At 40.1% G+C, this 19,938-nt stretch overlaps 1 protein-coding gene across 1 annotated transcript; it reads left to right on the top strand.

Annotated features, from left to right (window-relative positions):
- Nucleotides 1–6,615: 6,615 nt before the first annotated feature.
- LOC311004182 (uncharacterized protein) lies at nt 6,616–10,774 on the top strand (the record flags this gene model as incomplete). The annotated part of the gene is made up of 2 exons (XM_083996126.1): nt 6,616–6,917; nt 10,723–10,774. The coding sequence occupies 2 exons, from the start codon at nt 6,616–6,618 to the stop codon at nt 10,772–10,774; spliced, it is 354 nt and encodes a 117-aa protein (XP_083852252.1).
- Nucleotides 10,775–19,938: the final 9,164 nt, after the last annotated feature.

Below are 19,938 nucleotides of genomic sequence, written 5' to 3'. Positions count from 1 at the left end.
GGAGCACAAATGTTGTCATTCTGCCGTTCTATTTTCACCAAATGTCTCAAATGTGAGATAAAAGAAGCTGAATATTGACTTCACATTACATATAAAGCTCATAGCTGCACGTGCAGACCTCAGGATGTTTAAATGACTTGATGAACCCCGGTACCTTTCTGATCATGTGGCCCCCCACCTAACGGCTGTGGCCCTGAACAACCACATAGAGGGTTTATGCCAGGGGCCGGCCCTGGCGGCGTGAATAAAGTTGGAGACATTGAACTTTTCAGGCAGCAGACATCCAGTCAGTGACGAGTTTATCCCCAAATGACTTCCCTGACCTACGCACTGTACTGCCTTTTTTTTTTGTCCTGTCTGTTTTGTTTCATCTGCTTTATTGATGCAGGGCTCTGCCTGTTTACTCGCTTTTCATTTTTGTCATTAGTCCTTTTTGTCAGGGATTACTTTCTCATCTTTTGTAAAAAACAAGGAAACATAATTGTCGACTGTTAATTTCTCTGTGGAGATCGTTACGCTGCCTGCAACATCCTCGAGCATGACCGGTTTGGTGGTGGGTCAGTGATGGTGTGGGGAGGCATTTCTTTGGATGGCTGCACAGCCCTCCATGTGCTAGCCAGAGGTTCCCTGACTGCCATTAGGGACCGGGATGAGATCCTCAGACCCGTTGTGAGACCATATGCTGGTGCAGTGGGCCCTGGGTTCCTTCTAATGCACGACAATGCCAGGCCTCATGTGGCTGAAGGGTGTCACCAGTTCCTCCATGATGAAGGTATTGATGCTATGGACTGGCCTGCCTGTTGCCCAGACCTGAATCCAGTTGAGCACATCTGGGACATCACATCTCGTTCCATCCACAGGGATGCAAACAGCGCGCCGAAAAGTGCAACTCGCTTTTTTCATGACCAATTAGGTGACTTGTGTGAATCGTTCAGATCCGAAGAGTTTTTGTTTTTGGGAGGAGGGGGGGGGTCTCAGCGTCTCAGCTGGGGTCAGTAAAATGTTTTTCTAACAGGCTGACAGTGACAATCACGTGAAACTGAGGCGAACTCATGGTTGCCTCTGATTATACTGGTAACAGCCGACCTGCGCAACATGCGCTCGTTACCCAAAGTGGCGCGTATCCGCGTGCAGTCGGTGCGACGGCGACACCGTTTATTTCCCCGTGCACGGACATGCACGGTTCCCTACGTTGCTGCGTCAGGCAGCTGTTTCCACGGAGCTCTGCGCCGTTTCAGAGGTGAAGGAAGTCGTCGCCTCCGCAATGTAGAATGTGTTCAATTCAAAAAGTGAAACTAACACATTATATATATATATATATATATAATGTGTTATTAAACATTAATATATATATATATATATATATATATATATATATATATATATATATATATATATATATATATATATATATATATATATATATATATATATATATATATATATATATTTATTTTATCTGTGGATGAAATAAAAAAGTTCTGAGAGTTTGTGTGGATGCTGACGGACAGCAGCTGTGACATCATCACTGCCCCCCCCCACACACACACACACACACAGCTGTGGAGGAAACACCAACGTGAACACGCTTCTCCTTCCTTCTCCACTTCCTTCTCCTTCTGTGTTGACAGCTTGTCCTTTTCTCCACAATATCTAAAAGAAAAACCGTCTTTGACATGTCTGTGATGTATCATACAACATAGGTTCACACAACTACCGACCAACATGCTTCTTCTGTTATTTAAACAGATGATAAACACCACATAGTGGAGTCTTATTCAATGATATCACATCAATATTACACACTGCAAAAACTCAAAATCTTACCAAGAATATTTGTCTTATTTGTAGTCAAAACAAATCTAATTCTACTTAAAATAAGACTCATCACATTAAAAGCAGCTTGTTTTTAGACACTTTTTACTTCTTTCAAGCAGATTTTCACTTGAAATAAGTAGAAAAATCTGATAGTGGAGCAAGTTTTTCTTTCTTATTACAAGCACAAAAAACTTGCTTTCACTGGCAGATTTTTCTACTTATTTCAAGTGAAAATTAGTTTGAAACAAGTGAAAATGATCTGAAAACAAATTCATTTTTAGGTGATGAGTCTTATTTTAAGTGGAAAGAGATTAGTTTTGACTAGAAATGAGACATTTTTGACAAGAAATAAGACAAATATTCTTGGAAAGATTTTGAGTTTTTGCAGTGCAGGAATTTGAGAGAAAAAAAGAGAAGATAAACCACCCTGTATTCATTCATTCATTCATTTTGATTTATTCCATTCATGGTATACATTCTACACATGGTTGCACATATTTACATAATGTACACGCATTGTCACCATGAATGAAAAGAAAACTTATAGTAGCTACCTGCCCCTCTCTGTTGTTATAATTACATTGGCTTACTTCAACACCAGTATTATACTATGATGAAACATAATAGTGACAAGAAAACAGACAAAACAGCAGTGGACATCGCTCGTCTATCTATCTTTTCTTTTATCCCCTTCTTTTTCTCTTTCTCCTTCTTCTTTTTTGTAGACACTTATCTTTATTTTTTTTAACAGTGTCATTTAGACAGTTCCAGTAAACCTGCAGTAGATGGCAGTGTTCCCCTGGTAGTGTTTTTGGGTCATTCCGCCAAAAGAGTGCCATTTGCTCATTGTAACTCTTAAAAATTAAACTTCATTTTTCATTCCATTTCAGTATATAATTTTTTAATATACACATTTACTCATTCAAAATGAGTACTGGTCAATCTCAGGCTACTTTATTTAATTTATTGCTGCTTTCGAAAGTTTATTATCATTGCATTTTTGAAGTATGAGTAACAGCAATGAGTTTTTAGCATAAAATCAGCAATTGTGTGAAATCCAGCCAAATAGCATCTATACTAATAGCTTGAGCACACAGAGCACATTCTTAGGATTTCACTTAATATTTTACTTTTGATATCAACAAACACTGTCTAGAGATAATTTAGGTAACAGGAATGAGTTTTAAGAGTGACCGACCCTGACATACATTCAATTTCAGGAAAAATAAATTACAGAATTTAATTTTGGTCTTCCCATGACTTTCAAAAGACCTAAATGATGTCACTTCCAGCAGAACATGTCATGGTCTGCTGGTCACTTTAAAAGTAGCTCTCAGGCTGAAAAAGTGTGAGCACCCCTGCTCTAGAGTCAAGCCGAAGTGGCGGCAGGACTATGTTGTTTATTGACATGTTTTCATGAGAGTCCTCCCTATTACTCTATCTGGTTAATGTGGGTGTATGTTTTGTTAAATGATAGTGCCACATACATATTCATGCAATTGCCCTTTATGTTATCCTATTCAAGGTGTTACAGGTTAATACATTTCATTTCAATTCAATTCAATTTATTTAAACTGGGTGTCACTTTAATTACAGTAGACTAGGCTCTGTGCCATTGATTTCTAGCATTAATGAATCACCTCTGTTGGAGCTGTCTCCCTAGTAGGGATCAGACGTACTTCTTTTATTTTCATACTGAACCCAGAGTATTGTTTTACAGGGAGAGGAGATGTTGTGTTCTGTAACGCTGTTACATTGGAGTGCCGCTAGGAGGCACCACTGAATAATACAGGACCCTGTATGTATGTAGGTCAGAAGAAGAAGAAGCTGTTGCTGTGATGCTTGTACTTCCTGCTGAGCACGTTGAGACAATAAAAGTTCCTATGAGCTACAAAGTTGTTTTCATTCTTCACTACACCACAATGATAAAAAACAGTCTTGGTGATGCTTTTGACATGAAGATTAAAACTTTTGAATCTAAAATGACACCAAACTCTGGGCTTGGTCACAGTGAAACTCCTGCTGCCTGTCATTTCACCACTGACACTGGTGGCCACCAGATGGCGCTGGTACAGCATTCTTTAGAGCAGCACTGTCAGCACCACTGCAAAAACAGCCCTACCAGAAAGAAGCAAAATATTCTTATATTCAATCAAATTATCTTGTATCAAGCAAAAATCTGCCAATGGGGTAAGATTTTTTTGCTTGACAAGATTTCTTAAAATAAACACAAAGTTCTTGGCTCTGAAAGACTAATATAAGACTTAAAACTAGACAGAGAATCTTAAATTAAATCATTTCTTGAAACAGGATAGCAAATATAAGTGATGTTGTCTTAAATCAAGATACCAAAGCTTTCTCGTTTAATTTCTTTTAAATGAACTTGCTTTATTCACCATCCAAAACAGGACCACTATCAGAAAAATAACACATCAGTTATTGTAGCAGCATACCATAGCAAATACACATTATGTTGCAGCTGCTTTGCAGCACAATATACCATAGGAAAAGTTTTCAATCTCACCAACAAAGGTGAGAAACTGTGATGAACTTTAGAAATAAAAAAAACACAGCTGTCAGGAATTAAAAGCAGCCTTTTATGTGCAATAACAGTGTTGCTTCGGGCTATGATAGAATTTTTTTTTTTTGAATCGCTCATACAAGCTGCTCCTCTTGGCTGAAATCAGCGGGGATAGGGGGATGTATTTAATTATTAATCAGAGACTAGATTTCTCCTTCGGAGGTGGGTGCAGGTCGTACAGAGCTCCTGAACACTGGGACCGAAGATGAGGCTGATGCTCAAAACACTCCTGCTATAAAAACACACGCCTTTTCTTCCAGTGATTGTGGCACCCTCTTTATAATGCTCGTCATTTAAAAATCATGCACATCAAATCTACAGTAGAATTTGTTTAGCTCTTGAGCCAGAACTGCATCGGAGGGGAACCCGTCTAGTGAGACCGCTTTCTTCACATTGTCAGTCAGGCCGAACATAGACCTGATGCTGTCCCATGCTGAACCCAAGTTCTGTCAGGACCACTATGTCAAAATAATATTTATTTACTTGCACAAGTTTTATTTGGCGGTATGATGCTGTTCTGGGACCCCCTGCTCTTCCACGCGCTTGCATGGAAAGCCTGAGGCAGGAAGAGCACCTTCCTGCCCTTCATGAGCCATCATGAATACGCATTTTTGATGGCGCCATAACACTTGTCAAGGATCCTGTCTTTTCTGGTGAGATAGGACACGTACTGATAAAAACTCCCGAGACAGACATGCTTTCCACTGCTACCGGTCGCTGCGTAGCACATGCGCCCAACCGCTACACCAAAGTTGACTTTATTGGTCAGTCACAGAGACGCAGACTGAAGAAGAGACGAGAGTCCAGCTACAACACTGCTGCTTCAACCTACTGACACTCCACACACTGAAGGTGAATTTGACTAAAACCTGGACTCAGAGAGAATGATCTAAGATGTATCGATGTGTCAGTTCATCACAACAGCTGAATGTTCATTTGTTCCTGTTTTTCATTAACGTAATACAATGTTGTCTTGACTTGGATTCATATTCAGCTTTGTCTCCTGCAGCTACACAACAATAAATGTTAGGGAGTAGTTTCAGTACAAGTTCCTCCAAACTGAGCTGGAATGAAAAGTTCGTATTCAGTATGAATTTTGTTCCTTTAAGTTGTAACTGATAAAACTGATAAAAGCTGCATTTCTGTCGTTATGGTGTCTTGAACTCATTTCTTCACTGCAGGCCTGTGTTTGAAGTTCTCCACTAATGAATTGAGACTCTTTATAATGATCCACAAAAAGAAACTAAGCAGAGCTGCTGCATTATCCTGCAGAACTTTCAGTGTGACAAAGCTCCGCCCCCTCACATGACTCATAAACCAGGAAACTGCTGCACTTCCTCTTCAGTCCCAGAGCTGCAGACTGAAGAAGAGACGATCGGATTCAGCTTCAGACCAAACCAACAACTTCCTGTGAGTGAGTCCAGCTACAACACTGCTGCTTCAACCTGCTGACACTCCACACACTGAAGGTGAGTTTGACTAAAACCTGGACTCAGAGTCACAGTAAACTTCAGTCAAGTCAGTAGAGGAGGGAGGGGAGCCATGACTGACTCTACTTCCTGTCTGCTGTGTTTTCAGCTTCACTCACAGACTAAATGGCGTCCAGATTAGAGGAGGATCTCAGCTGTCCGGTCTGTACGGAGGTCTTCAGAGATCCTGTTCTTCTGTCCTGCAGCCACAGCTTCTGTAAAGACTGTCTGAAGAGCTGGTGGAAGCAGAAACAAGATCGACTCTGTCCAGTTTGTAAGAGAAGATCTTCAAAGGAATATCCACCTATTAACCTGGCGTTGAAGAATCTGTGTGAGACATTCTTACAGCAGAGAGAGGAGAAAGAGCAGAAAGAGCAGAGAGAGCAGAAAGAGCAGAGAGAGCAGAGAGAGCAGAGATCTTCAGAGGCTCTCTGCAGTCTGCACTCTAAGAAACTCAGACTATTTTGTCTGGACCATCAGCAGCCAGTGTGTCTCGTCTGCAGAGATTCAGAAACACACACCAACCATAGAATCAGACCCATCAATGAAGCTGCTTCGAAACTCAAGAAGGAACTTGAGGAAACTCTGGAGCCCTTAAAGAAGAAGTTAAAGGGTTTTGAAGGAGTTCAAGTGAAGTTTGATCAAACAGCAGAACACATTAAGGTCCAGGCCCGACACACAGAGAGGCAGATTAAGGAGCAATTTCAGAAGCTTCACCAGTTTCTAGAAGAGGAAGAGGAGGCCAGGATGGCTGCACTGAGGGAGGAAGAGAAGCAGAAGAGTCAGAGGATGAAGGAGAAGATGGAGGCTCTGAGCAGAGAGATAGCAGCTCTTTCACACACAGTCAGAGCCACAGAGGACGAGCTGAGAGCTGAAGACGTCTCATTCCTGCTCAACTACAAGGCTGCAGTGGAAAGAGTCCAGCAGCGCCCCCTGCTGGAGGATCCACAGCTGGACTCAGGAGCTCTGATAGACCAGGCCAAACACCTGGACGACCTGGCCTTCAACATCTGGACCAAGATGAAGGACATGGTCCCCTATCCAGAGAGGTTTGATTATTTCTTCATTTCCTAACCGAAAATTAGGGAGTGTGAATTTAAATCAGGTATAGATGAGATTACTTTTTCTATGAATTTCTCATTGTCCCAGTTGGGTGCATATACATTAACCAGGAGTACAGGTTTGTGATATAGGGACCCTGAGACGAATATAAAATGGCCATGAGGGTCAGAAATAATGTTTGTGACATTGAAGAGTGTTTTTTATGGATTATGATTGCTGCACCACGTGACCTGGAATTGAAACTTAAATTAAAAATTTGGCCAACCCACACTTTTTTAAATCTGATTTGGTCCTTGACCATTAAATGTGTTTCTAGCAGAAAAGCAACTTCACATTTTAAAAGTTTAAGATGTGTAAATATTCTAGCTCGCTTTACAGGTCCATTCAAACCCTTGACATTCCATGAAATAAATCTTACATTTGTCCCTCCTGTACTCTGATAACTTTCCTGTCCTGTTCATTTTCTAATAGATCTATCAGTAATATTTGTGGAAATACATGATCTGCTGCACCACAGCCCTGCATTCACTCCAAAGAGTAGAGAAAGAGCTTCCACTTAAAAATACATAGTAAAATGATGAGAGCAAGTTAATAAAATTGTTGAAATGGATTTGAAATCCATGGATGCACATACCCAAAACCCTTATAACCCTAACAGAACCCCCAATTATCCACGACAACAACTGAACATAATAAAGCAAAAATAAAATCAATGCCTATGTTTGAGGAAAATTGCAGGCTCACCATATCTCCCCTGTTCTTCTGGGAGTGTATGTTGATTAACTCTACTTTCACTCATGGTACTCCCAATCATGTGCAAAAGTAATAACATCACTATTTAAACGTATGGGTAATTAAGTTATCAGGATAAAATAAATTATATTAAGCACATACTTAGAGCAAAAACAAATATAGATGGGCTTTACCCTAGCATCAGGTATTAAATTGTTTACTTAAGGGGGATTTCAGAGTAATAATATTTCCATGCCACACAGATTAATTCAACTCTTGTGCATGACTTCTTCTTCTTTCTTTTTTTTCTTCACTCCTTTATTACCTGGCGGTTGTAAAATTCCTGGGCGTCTTCAGGTGACTCGAAGGTGAACGTCTGCTCCTCAAAAGTAACCACCAGGCGGGTCGGATATGTCAGACGAAACCGAATTCCCCTCTGGAAGAGAGCCCGTTTCACCTCGTTGTAAGCTGCTCGTTTCCTCGCCAGTGCGGAGCTCAGGTCGGGGTAAAACCTCAGAGTTGTCCCCTGATAGTTCACCACATGGTTCCACCGTAGGGCTGCCTCTTTCTGCTGAAACCGAAGAAAGCACACGACAAATGGTCTTGCTGGTTTCCCCTCTTTCGGCTTTGGACCAAGTGACCGGTGTGCCCGCTCCAGTTCAGGCGGGTCAGTAAACACATCAGGGCCCATACACTCCGTCAAGAGCTCAGAAATAAACCTAACCGGGTCTTTACCATTCTCGCTGCCCTCCGGGATGTTCACTATTCTCAAGTTGGATCTGCGTGATCTGTTTTCCATGTCGTCTACGCCATCCCACAGTGTTTGATTCTGGGTTTGGAGAGATTGAATTGTGGTTTTGGCCGTAGTCAGTTGTTCAAAGTTCTCCCCGGCGATGGTTTCCGTGGCAGTAAGGCGGGTCTGGAACGAACCGACCGTGTCCCGGAGAGCATCCATGGCTGACTGAAGTGGTTTCAGAGACTCTTGAATTAGCCCAGAGACATCACCCTTCAAACCGGCTCTCTGCTTCGCAAGCTCGGTAACTAGCTGCGGCATGGAGATTGTGTCGCTAGCATCTCCCCGGGCAGGCAGGCCAACATTAGCATTAGCGTTAGCAACTTTACTATTGACGTTAGCAGGGGCTACGTTAGCTGCCATGGCCGAGAGTTTGCTAGCTATGCTAGTGCTGGCTCGAGTTGCAACTGGAGTTTGTCCACCACTCTTATGTTTAGAGTTGCTCATTTTGGTGTCAAAGGTGTCGAAGTGACCTTGTGTTACGCCCCAGTACTTGTTGGCCCAGAGGGGCATAACAAGGGACCTAACAATGACCCAAACCAAACACAAAGACGCTGACTTAACTAAAAGAGATTTAATACAAAAATATACAGATACAAACAAGTAGACAAACTAAAACAAAAAGCCATGATGGGAGGCAGGCAAGCCCAGCAGTCCCCAGCACTGCCCCCCGCTCTCTGGTGTCAACTGCAGGGTTCTTAACTCAGTGGACCAGGTGAGCCTCGTTTGGCTGATTGAGGCCGGGGCGGAGCTGTGGAGGAGAAGGGAGAGAGACAGACACACACAAGGCCGAACCCCTATCGGCCATAACACCCCCTCCCTTAAGACAATGAATAAACAGAATATCATACTGTCTATTCATTGACATTTCTAAACAAAAAGGACTACCGAACCTGGACTCAACTCAAACACATTTATCAAAAATAAACCCTGGGACTGCGGTCAGGACAAACGAAAAAGGTCAAAGTGGATCCAACAAGATCAAAATACACAAAAGAAGGCCAACCAACACTCTGCCACTCGATTTAAAGAGTGAGCAGCCAAACAGTAGCCATGCAAGTGGGTGCCACTCCCACCAGATAACTAAATGGCTACCACCATGAGGGAAACTACGAAACAAAGGTTAATTCACTTACAACACTGCGGTGACTCAAGGGCAGCCACAACCTAGCAAACAGTAACACACAAGTGACTCAACCGAAAAGTGGACTGCAACAGCACAACACAAAAGAGCTCACACAGTAGCCACTGCTACACAAAATGTTGCCAACTTACACCTAAGCTGCAACCGAACGACCCAACGAACCCACTGTGCAGGTACCACACAAAAAGTCACATCCCAAAAGTTACTGTTATTTCACACAGAATCCAGACGAAACTAGAGGTAGAGTCAACCCACATGAGATTGTGATTTGCTGCTGTACAACTCTGCTAAAGAGTGACGTTGTGGAGAGGCACCCTGTAATGTGGTTAACTATCTAGTCTTCAGTGGCTTCCCGGGAGGCTTCTTTAAACGTTGAACTCTGCAAGTGAACAATGGACCAAGGCAAGGTCCACTGCCACACAGAAAACGTACCCACACCCAGGTTTCACCACCAAAAATAAGAAAGGCAAAACAACAAAGTGGCAAGAGTCTCTCTCTGCCCGACGACTACCTTACAGGGAACTCTCAAGCAAACACAGACAGGCAATTAAATCACAAACCATCTCGAAAGAAGACTACTACCTCACACAACAGCTGCAAACCTTCACCTCATGGTTGTTCAGATCCCGGACGAGCCCCCAATTGTTACGCCCCAGTACTTGTTGGCCCAGAGGGGCATAACAAGGGACCTAACAATGACCCAAACCAAACACAAAGACGCTGACTTAACTAAAAGAGATTTAATACAAAAATATACAGATACAAACAAGTAGACAAACTAAAACAAAAAGCCATGATGGGAGGCAGGCAAGCCCAGCAGTCCCCAGCACTGCCCCCCGCTCTCTGGTGTCAACTGCAGGGTTCTTAACTCAGTGGACCAGGTGAGCCTCGTTTGGCTGATTGAGGCCGGGGCGGAGCTGTGGAGGAGAAGGGAGAGAGACAGACACACACAAGGCCGAACCCCTATCGGCCATAACACCTTGCAACACGCTGAGACAGTTTGAGAGGGGAAAGTCCGATGTTTTGTTCAATGACAGCATGAAACTTTTTTCAGATGATGTATTTTTACTCCACAGATCTGGAATCAGTCGATAATAAAGTGTTAACTTTATGTTTTTAACAGGTTTGCTAAGATGGAGGAAGATTACAAAAAGGAACTTAACAAGGAGAGGTAGATATATCACTTTAAAGACTTTTAAAGATGCATAGACCAGGTTTTAAATCCACCACAGTGTGTAACCTACACCACATGGACTTGAATCCTGGAATGAATCCTTAAGAAGTTCCCAGTGTTCCACTGAAACCAGTGATGTGCTCATAGTACTCCAATGTTCAATTAGTGAAAAGTGTTTATTCTAGATCATCCATTTATCTCACAGATGCTTCATTACTGTGCAACAGCAGATCAAGATGTTTTTCACATGTTGTTTATTTAACCTCACAGATCTGCTTGTAAAGCAAAAGAGGAAGAACTCCAGTCATTCAAAGACAGGTACTGACCACACAGCAAACATCACATTCCAGTTAGATGCAGGTCGTCCTAGACCTGTTGAGGTAGCAGCAGCTAACCCTCCAGACAAGTAGAGCAGAGGAACAAAAACACTTCCTGATCATTTCTGGTGCCAGACCAGCATTAATACTTCAAACCAAATCAACAGTCCAGTCCTACTTCACTTTCCTACCTCAGCTTTTGCTGATGAATCATCTGATACGGTCTTTTCAGCACCTGCAGTTTAAGCCAAGCATATTTTAAAAAGTAACTGCTGTTTGTCTAAAACATTTTAAAGACATTCAGTGCACAGAATGTACTGAATGTCACAGATTCATTCATTGTGAATGTGTGCTCCAGTCCTCACTTTAACCCATTTTCTGGTGCTGTTTGAAAAACACAGAGTGTCTGAGATTAAAGAATTTCATAAACAGCAGAGTTATAGCGCCACGTTATGTAATAATGTTATATATTTTCACCTCATGATGTAATAACGTTGCATTTTGTATTAATCTGCCACATTTTCTAATAAAACCCTTGAATGCAATGTGTAACAAACTTTGCCATATTCTGTAATACGTTTTCACCAAAGTATTACATTTTCTTCATGAAACAGTGCAACACCACATTTTGTAATATTTTGCTGCATTATGTAACAACTTTTTACAAAATGTGGCAAAGTGTATTACAAATTGTGTTCAAGGATTTTATTACAGATTGTGGCAGATTTATACACAATGCGGCGTTATTACATCATGAGGTGAAAATGTATTACATTATTATGTAATGCGGCGCTACAAGTGTCAATATTTTTATAATCTTTCTTTTAAATTAAGTTTTGGGCCTTTGACAGTTTTTTGTTCAATAACAGCATGAAACTTTTTTCAGATGATGTATTTTTACTCCACAGATCTGGAATCAGTCGATAATAAAGTGTTAACTTTATGTTTTTAACAGGTTTGCTAAGATGGAGGAAGATTACAAAAAGGAACTTAACAAGGAGAGGTAGATACATTTCTTAAAAGACCTTTAAAGATGCATAGAACAGATTTTAAATCCACCACAGTGTGTAACCTACACCACATGGACTCAGTCTGACAACTACCAAGTAGTTCTCACCTTCATCCAGCTCTGAACGTAATGTTAAAGTGGTGTCAGTGTGGTGCTGACTCAGCTGTTTGAGGCTGTAGCTGCTATTGGATCATAGTGAATCCTTAAGAAGTTCCCAGTGTTCCACTGAAACCAGTGATGTGCTCATAGTACTCCAATGTTCAATTAGTGAAAAGTGTTTATTCTAGATCATCCATTTATCTCACAGATGCTTCATTACTGTGCAACAGCAGATCAAGATGTTTTTCACATGTTGTATATTTAACCTCACAGATCTGCTTGTAAAGCAAAAGAGGAAGAACTCCGGTCATTCAAAGACAGGTACTGACCACACAGCAAACATCACATTCCAGTTAGATGCAGGTCGTCCTAGACCTGTTGAGGTAGCAGCAGCTAACCCTCCAGACAAGTAGAGCAGAGGAACAAAAACACTTCCTGATCATTTCTGGTGCCAGACCAGCATTAATACTTCAAACCAAATCAACAGTCCAGTCCTACTTCACTTTCCTACCTCAGCTTTTGCTGATGAATCATCTGATACGGTCTTTTCAGCACCTGCAGTTTAAGCCAAGCATATTTTAAAAAGTAACTGCTGTTTGTCTAAAACATTTTAAAGACATTCAGTGCACAGAATGTACTGAATGTCACAGATTCATTCATTGTGAATGTGTGCTCCAGTCCTCACTTTAACCCATTTTCTGGTGCTGTTTGAAAAACACAGAGTGTCTGAGATGAAAGAATTTCATAAACAGCAGAGTTATAGCGCCACGTTATGTAATAATGTTCTATATTTTCACCTCATGATGTAATAACGTTGCATTTTGTATTAATCTGCCACATTTTCTAATAAAACCCTTGAACGCAATGTGTAACAAACTTTGCCATATTCTGTAATACGTTTTCACCAATGTATTACATTTTCTTCATGAAACAGTGCAACACCACATTTTGTAATATTTTGCTGCATTATGTAACAACTTTTTACAAAATGTGGCAAAGTGTATTACAAATTGTGTTCAAGGATTTTATTACAGATTGTGGCAGATTTATACACAATGCGGCGTTATTACATCATGAGGTGAAAATGTATTACATTATTATGTAATGCGGCGCTACAAGTGTCAATATTTTTATAATCTTTCTTTTAAATTAAGTTTTGGCCCTTTGACAGTTTTTTGTTCAATAACAGCATGAAACTTTTTTCAGATGATGTATTTTTACTCCACAGATCTGGAATCAGTCGATAATTAAGTGTTAACTTTATGTTTTTAACAGGTTTGCTAAGATGGAGGAAGATTACAAAAAGGAACTTAACAAGGAGAGGTAAATACATTTCTTAAAAGACCTTTAAAGATGCATAGAACAGATTTTAAATCCACCACAGTGTGTAACCTACACCACATGGACTCAGTCTGACAACTACCAAGTAGTTCTCACCTTCATCCAGCTCTGAACGTAATGTTAAAGTGGTGTCAGTGTGGTGCTGACTCAGCTGTTGGAGGCTGTAGCTGCTATTGGATCATAGTGAATCCTTAAGAAGTTCCCAGTGTTCCACTGAAACCAGTGATGTGCTCATAGTACTCCAATGTTCAATTAGTGAAAAGTGTTTATTCTAGATCATCCATTTATCTCACAGATGCTTCATTACTGTGCAACAGCAGATCAAGATGTTTTTCACATGTTGTATATTTAACCTCACAGATCTGCTTGTAAAGCAAAAGAGGAAGAACTCCGGTCATTCAAAGACAGGTACTGACCACACAGCAAACATCACATTCCAGTTACATACAGGTCCTAGACCTGTTGAGGTGGCAGCAGCTAACCCTCCAGACAAGTAGAGCAGAGGAACAAAAACACTTCCTGATCATTTCTGGTGCCAGACCAGCATTAATACTTCAAACCAAATCAACAGTCCAGTCCTACTTCACTTTCCTACCTCAGCTTTTGCTGATGAATCATCTGATACGGTCTTTTCAGCACCTGCAGTTTAAGCCAAGCATATTTTAAAAAGTAACTGCTGTTTGTCTAAAACATTTTAAAGACATTCAGTGCACAGAATGTACTGAATGTCACAGATTCATTCATTGTGAATGTGTGCTCCAGTCCTCACTTTAACCCATTTTCTGGTGCTGTTTGAAAAACACAGAGTGTCTGAGATTAAAGAATTTCATAAACAGCAGAGTTATAGCGCCACGTTATGTAATAATGTTCTATATTTTCACCTCATGATGTAATAACGTTGCATTTTGTATTAATCTCCCACATTTTCTAATAAAATCCTTTAACGCAATGTGTAACAAACTTTGCCATATTCTGTAATACGTTTTCACCAAAGTATTACATTTTCTTCATGAAACAGTGCAACACCACATTTTGTAATATTTTGCTGCATTATGTAACAACTTTTTACAAAATGTGGCAAAGTGTATTACAAATTGTGTTCAAGGATTTTATTACAAATTGTGGCAGATTAATACACAATGCGGCGTTATTACATCATGAGGTGAGAATGTATTACATTATTATGTAATGCGTCGCTACAAGTGTAAATATTTTATAATCTTTCTTTTAAATTAGGTTTTGGCCCTTTGACAGTTTTTTGTTCAATAACTGTAGCTACACCGGTTCAACAAAAGGCCACGCTTCATACTGATGTCTTGATTTTCATTCATTTATTCTCCTTCTCCACCGACGATAGTAAATCATAGAACACCGTGAAAACTACAAATAGAAGCAGAGTCCATATGAGTCCATTGTAGCTAAATGTTAACTCAACGTAAACAAACACATGAAGTGTCCACTGTATGCTCAAAGCATTTTGTATACAACCACAAATAAAATACATATGAAACCAAACCATAATTACCGTTTGCGCCTCTTGAACGCAGTGTATTTATCTCTGAGTGTTCAGTGGCATGACTTCCTGCCTTCATTCTCTGTGGTCCCGCATTTTACTTCTGACCCACAATCCCACAGTTCACCCTCACAACAGACCAGGGGGTCATGTGACCACACACTTTCAAAATAAAATGTCCTCACATGAAGGTTTTTAAATATCACAACTGAAATCATTTTTATCAACTTATTTATAAACGTAAGCTCTTTTTAACTCTCTTATTATCATGAATTTATATGTCTATTTATTAATCTTTTTTAAACACTTCATTAACTCATGAAATACTGACTCCAACAGTTACAATAACAGCATGAAACTTTTTTCAGATGATGTATTTTTACTCCACAGATCTGGAATCAGTCGATAATTAAGTGTTAACTTTATGTTTTTAACAGGTTTGCTAAGATGGAGGAAGATTACAAAAAGGAACTTAACAAGGAGAGGTAGATATATTTCTTAAAATACCTTTAAAGATGCATAGAACAGGTTTTAAATACACCACAGTGTGTAACCTACACCACATGGACTCAGTCTGACAACTACTAAGTAGTAAAGCATCAAACAGCTGCAGCTCATCCAGAACGCTGCAGCTCGAGTTTTAACCAGAACAAAGAGATCAGATCACATCACCCCGGTTCTTAAGACCTTACACTGGCTCCCAGTCAGCTACAGAATAGATTTTAAAGTTCTGCTACTGGTTTACAAATCACTGAATGGTTTAGGTCCAGAATACATGAAAGACATGTTAGTAGAGTCTAAACCCAGTAGAGCTCTGAGATCTACTGACTCAGGTCAGATAGTGGAGCTCAGAGTTCAGACCAGACATGGTGAAGCAGCATTTAGCTGTTATGCTGCTCACAAGTGGAACAAACTACCAGCAGAACTGAGATCAGCCCCAACTGTCAGCACTTTTAAATCCAGGTTAAAAACATTTCTCTTTTCACATGCCTATAGCTGAGAACTTAAAACTTTATCTATTTTTTTTTCTTTTACTTTTATTTGCTCTTGCTTTTAACTCTGTTTTTAGTGTTTTGTTTGTTTTTATTCTGTCTTATGCTTCTTTTTTTATGTTTTGTCTTTATGTAAAGCACATTGAGTTGTCTTGGTATGAAATGCGCTATATAAATAAAGATGCCTTGCCTTGCCTTGCCTTGCCTAAGTAGTTCTCACCTTCATCCAGCTCTGAACGTAATGTTAAAGTGGTGTCAGTGTGGTGCTGACTCAGCTGTTGGAGGCTGTAGCTGTTATTGGATCAGATTGAATCCTTAAGAAGTTCCCATCGTTCCACTGAAACCAGTGATGTGCTCATAGTACTCCAATGTTCAATTAGTGAAAAGTGTTTATTCTAGATCATTTATCTCACAGATGCTTCATTACTGTGCAACAGCAGATCAAGATGTTTTTCACATGTTTATTTAACCTCACAGATCTGCTTGCAAAGCAAAAGAGGAAGAACTCCAGTCATTCAAAGACAGGTACTGACCACACAGCAAACATCCCATTCCAGTTAGATGCAGGTCGTCCTAGACCTGTTGAGGTGGCAGCAGCTAACCCTCCAGACAAGTAGAGCAGAGGAACAAAAACACTTCCTGATCATTTCTGGTGCCAGACCAGCATTAATACTTCAAACCAAATCAACAGTCCAGTCCTACTTCACTTTCCTACCTCAGCTTTTGCTGATGAATCATCTGATACGGTCTTTTCAGCACCTGCAGTTTAAGCCAAGCATATTTTAAAAAGTAACTGCTGTTTGTCTAAAACATTTTAAAGACATTCAGTGCACAGAATGTACTGAATGTCACAGATTCATTCATTGTGAATGTGTGCTCCAGTCCTCACTTAACTAACCCATTTTCTGGTGCTGTTTGAAAAACACAGAGTGTCTGAGATGAAAGAATTTCATAAACAGCAGAGTTATAGCGCCACATTATGTAATAATGTTATATATTTTCACCTCATGATGTAATAACACTGCATTTTGTATTAATCTGCCACATTTTCTAATAAAACCCTTGAACGCAATGTGTAACAAACTTTGCCATATTCTGTAATACGTTTTCACCAAAGTATTACATTTTCTTCATTAAACAGTGCAACACCGCATTTTGTAATATTTTGCTGCATTATGTAACAACTTTTTACAAAATGTGGCAAAGGGTATTACAAATTGTGTTCAAGGATTTTATTACAAATTGTGGCAGATTTGCAGCGTTATTACATCATGAGGTGAAAATGGTATTACATTATTACGTAATGCGGCGCTACAAGTGTAAATATTTTTTTTTTTTTTTGATCAAGGTATTTTTATTTAGTTTTACAAGTTATAGTTTACAATTTAACATAAGTACAACAGAACACACAGGGAGAAAAAACAAACAAACCGTAAATCCCATCCACCCCCCACAAATACCAGACATACAGAGTTCACAGTATGAGATACATAGTTCAATATACAGAACTCATATAGCCAGATAACAAAAAACAAACAATCAACATATACAACAAAAAAGAAATACAATAATAAAGATGACTGAGGGCAACAACAGAGGTTTACAGTACTATATTATCTGCTTCCATATCTTCAACAAACATTAAGAAAGGCTGCCATATGTTATAAAATTTTCTAGTAGACCCCCTGATTGTGTATCTGATCTTCTCCAACTTGATATGGCACATGATTTCCCTAACCCAATGGCTGTATGTTGGAGGTGCTGGGTCTTTCCATTTCAATAATATTAGTCTCCTAGCTAGGAGAGAGCAGAAAGCCACCATTATTCTTTCCCACATCTCTAGATGGGAGTCTATCTGAGTTACACCAAAAAGTGCAATGAATGGAGATGGTGCAAGCCTTTTTGCAAAGATCTTAGAAAAGGTCTCAAAGATGGGCTGCCAGAAAGCACAAAGCTTTGGACATGTCCAGAACATGTGTAGGAGAGTGGCTGGATCTCGCCCGCATCTATCACAAGTGGGGTCTATATCAGCATTGATCTTAGAGAGTTTTACTTTAGACCAGTGCAGACGATGTACAATTTTAAACTGAATGACAGCATGTCTAAGACAGATGGAAGATGAAAAAATTCCCTGTATTATTTTGTGCCAAGTGTCGTCTGTGATTTGCTCATTTAAATCTGTCTCCCATTTATTTTTGAGGAGGTCCAAAGGCATCAAGTTATGAGAATATAGTATTTCGTATATTGTGCTAATAGTTCGTTTTCTGACTAGTTTACAATCAAAAATTGAATCCAACAGGCCAGTTGGAGGACGTAAGGGAGAACATATAAAGTTTGAGAATACAAAATTCCGAAGTTGCAGATATCGATAAAAATGTGATTTGGGAATGTGATATTTTTGTACCAACTGTTCAAAGGAGGCAAAGCTGCCGTCAATATACAGATCAGACAGTGACACCATACCTCTTCTGGACCACATATTAAAGACCCCATCTATTAATGATGGGACAAACATATGATTCAGTGTAATTGGGGCAGCCTGAGAAAGATCTGTAAGTGCAAAGGATCTTCTGAATTGGTTCCAAATCTTGATTGAGTGCAAAACAACAGGGTTGGAGGTAAAGTTAGAAATGGGCTGTGTAAATGGCAACTTAGAACACAGTAAGGCTTTTAAAGAAGTGGAATTTACAGATGCCCCCTCCAGATTTAGCCATTCAGTGTCAGTGTTATCATTATCGTTATCCATCCAATATAACAGTACTCGAATGTTAACCGCCCAATAGTAATACAAGAAATTAGGGAGTGCCATTCCTCCCATTGAGCGAGGTCTCTGAAGTACACTTCTTTTTATCCGGGGCGGTTTTTTGTTCCAAATGAAACTTGATATCTGATTATTTAATTTCGTAAAAAAAGATTTAGTTAAAAAGATGGGAAGGCACTGAAATATATATAAAAACTTGGGCAGTATATTCATTTTTACTGTATTAATTCTTCCACCCAGAGAGAGAGGCAGGGGATCCCATCGTTCGATATCCTGATTTAAGTTTGATAACAGGGGCTGATAGTTAGCAGCATAAAGATCTTTATGTTTATCTGTAATCCATATGCCGAGGTATTTGAATTTTTTGGAGCTAATTTTAAAGGGGAGTGAATTTAAGGATGTCTCATCATTACTAGTGCCAACAGGCATCAGCTCACTTTTTTGAACATTGACCCTGTAGCCGGATAGTTTGCCAAATTCTTTTAGTAAGACCATTAGCTTAGGAAGACTCAAAAGGGGTTGTGATATATATAGTAGCATGTCGTCCGCGTAAAGCGAGACTTTGTGCTCCTCCCCAGCTCGGTGGATTCCTCTGATATCAGTATTTTGCCTCAGAGCTAAAGCTAGTGGTTCCATTGCAACCGCAAAAAGAAGCGGTGACATGGGGCATCCCTGTCTTGTACCACGTTTAAGCTCGAAGAAAGGGGACAAATTATTATTAGTACGAACAGCAGCCATTGGAGAAGTATATAAAAGTCTGATCCATGATATGAATTTATTGCCAAATCCAAACCTCTGCAGTGTGCTGAAAAGATAGCCCCACTCCACCCGGTCGAACGCCTTTTCAGCATCAAGTGAGAGGACGACCTCTGGCACACCAGGTGGAGAGGGGCTATAAAGGATGTTAAAAAGGCGTCTGACATTGAAAAAAGAGTAACGGTTCTTAATAAAGCCTGTTTGGTCAGGTGATATAATGGAAGGCAGAACCCCTTCTAGTCGGCGTGCCAGAACCTTGGCAAGGATTTTTGCATCCGTGTTAAGGAGAGAGATTGGCCGGAATGAATTGCACTCTAGAGGGTTTTTTCCTTTTTTGAGAATTACAGAGATTACTGCTTGGCGCATGGTCAGAGGTA

This window comes from Trachurus trachurus (genome assembly GCF_905171665.1).
Source record: "Trachurus trachurus genome assembly, chromosome: 21".
Lineage (NCBI taxonomy): Eukaryota > Metazoa > Chordata > Actinopteri > Carangiformes > Carangidae > Trachurus > Trachurus trachurus.
This window is presented reverse-complemented; position numbering and strand designations above follow the sequence as displayed.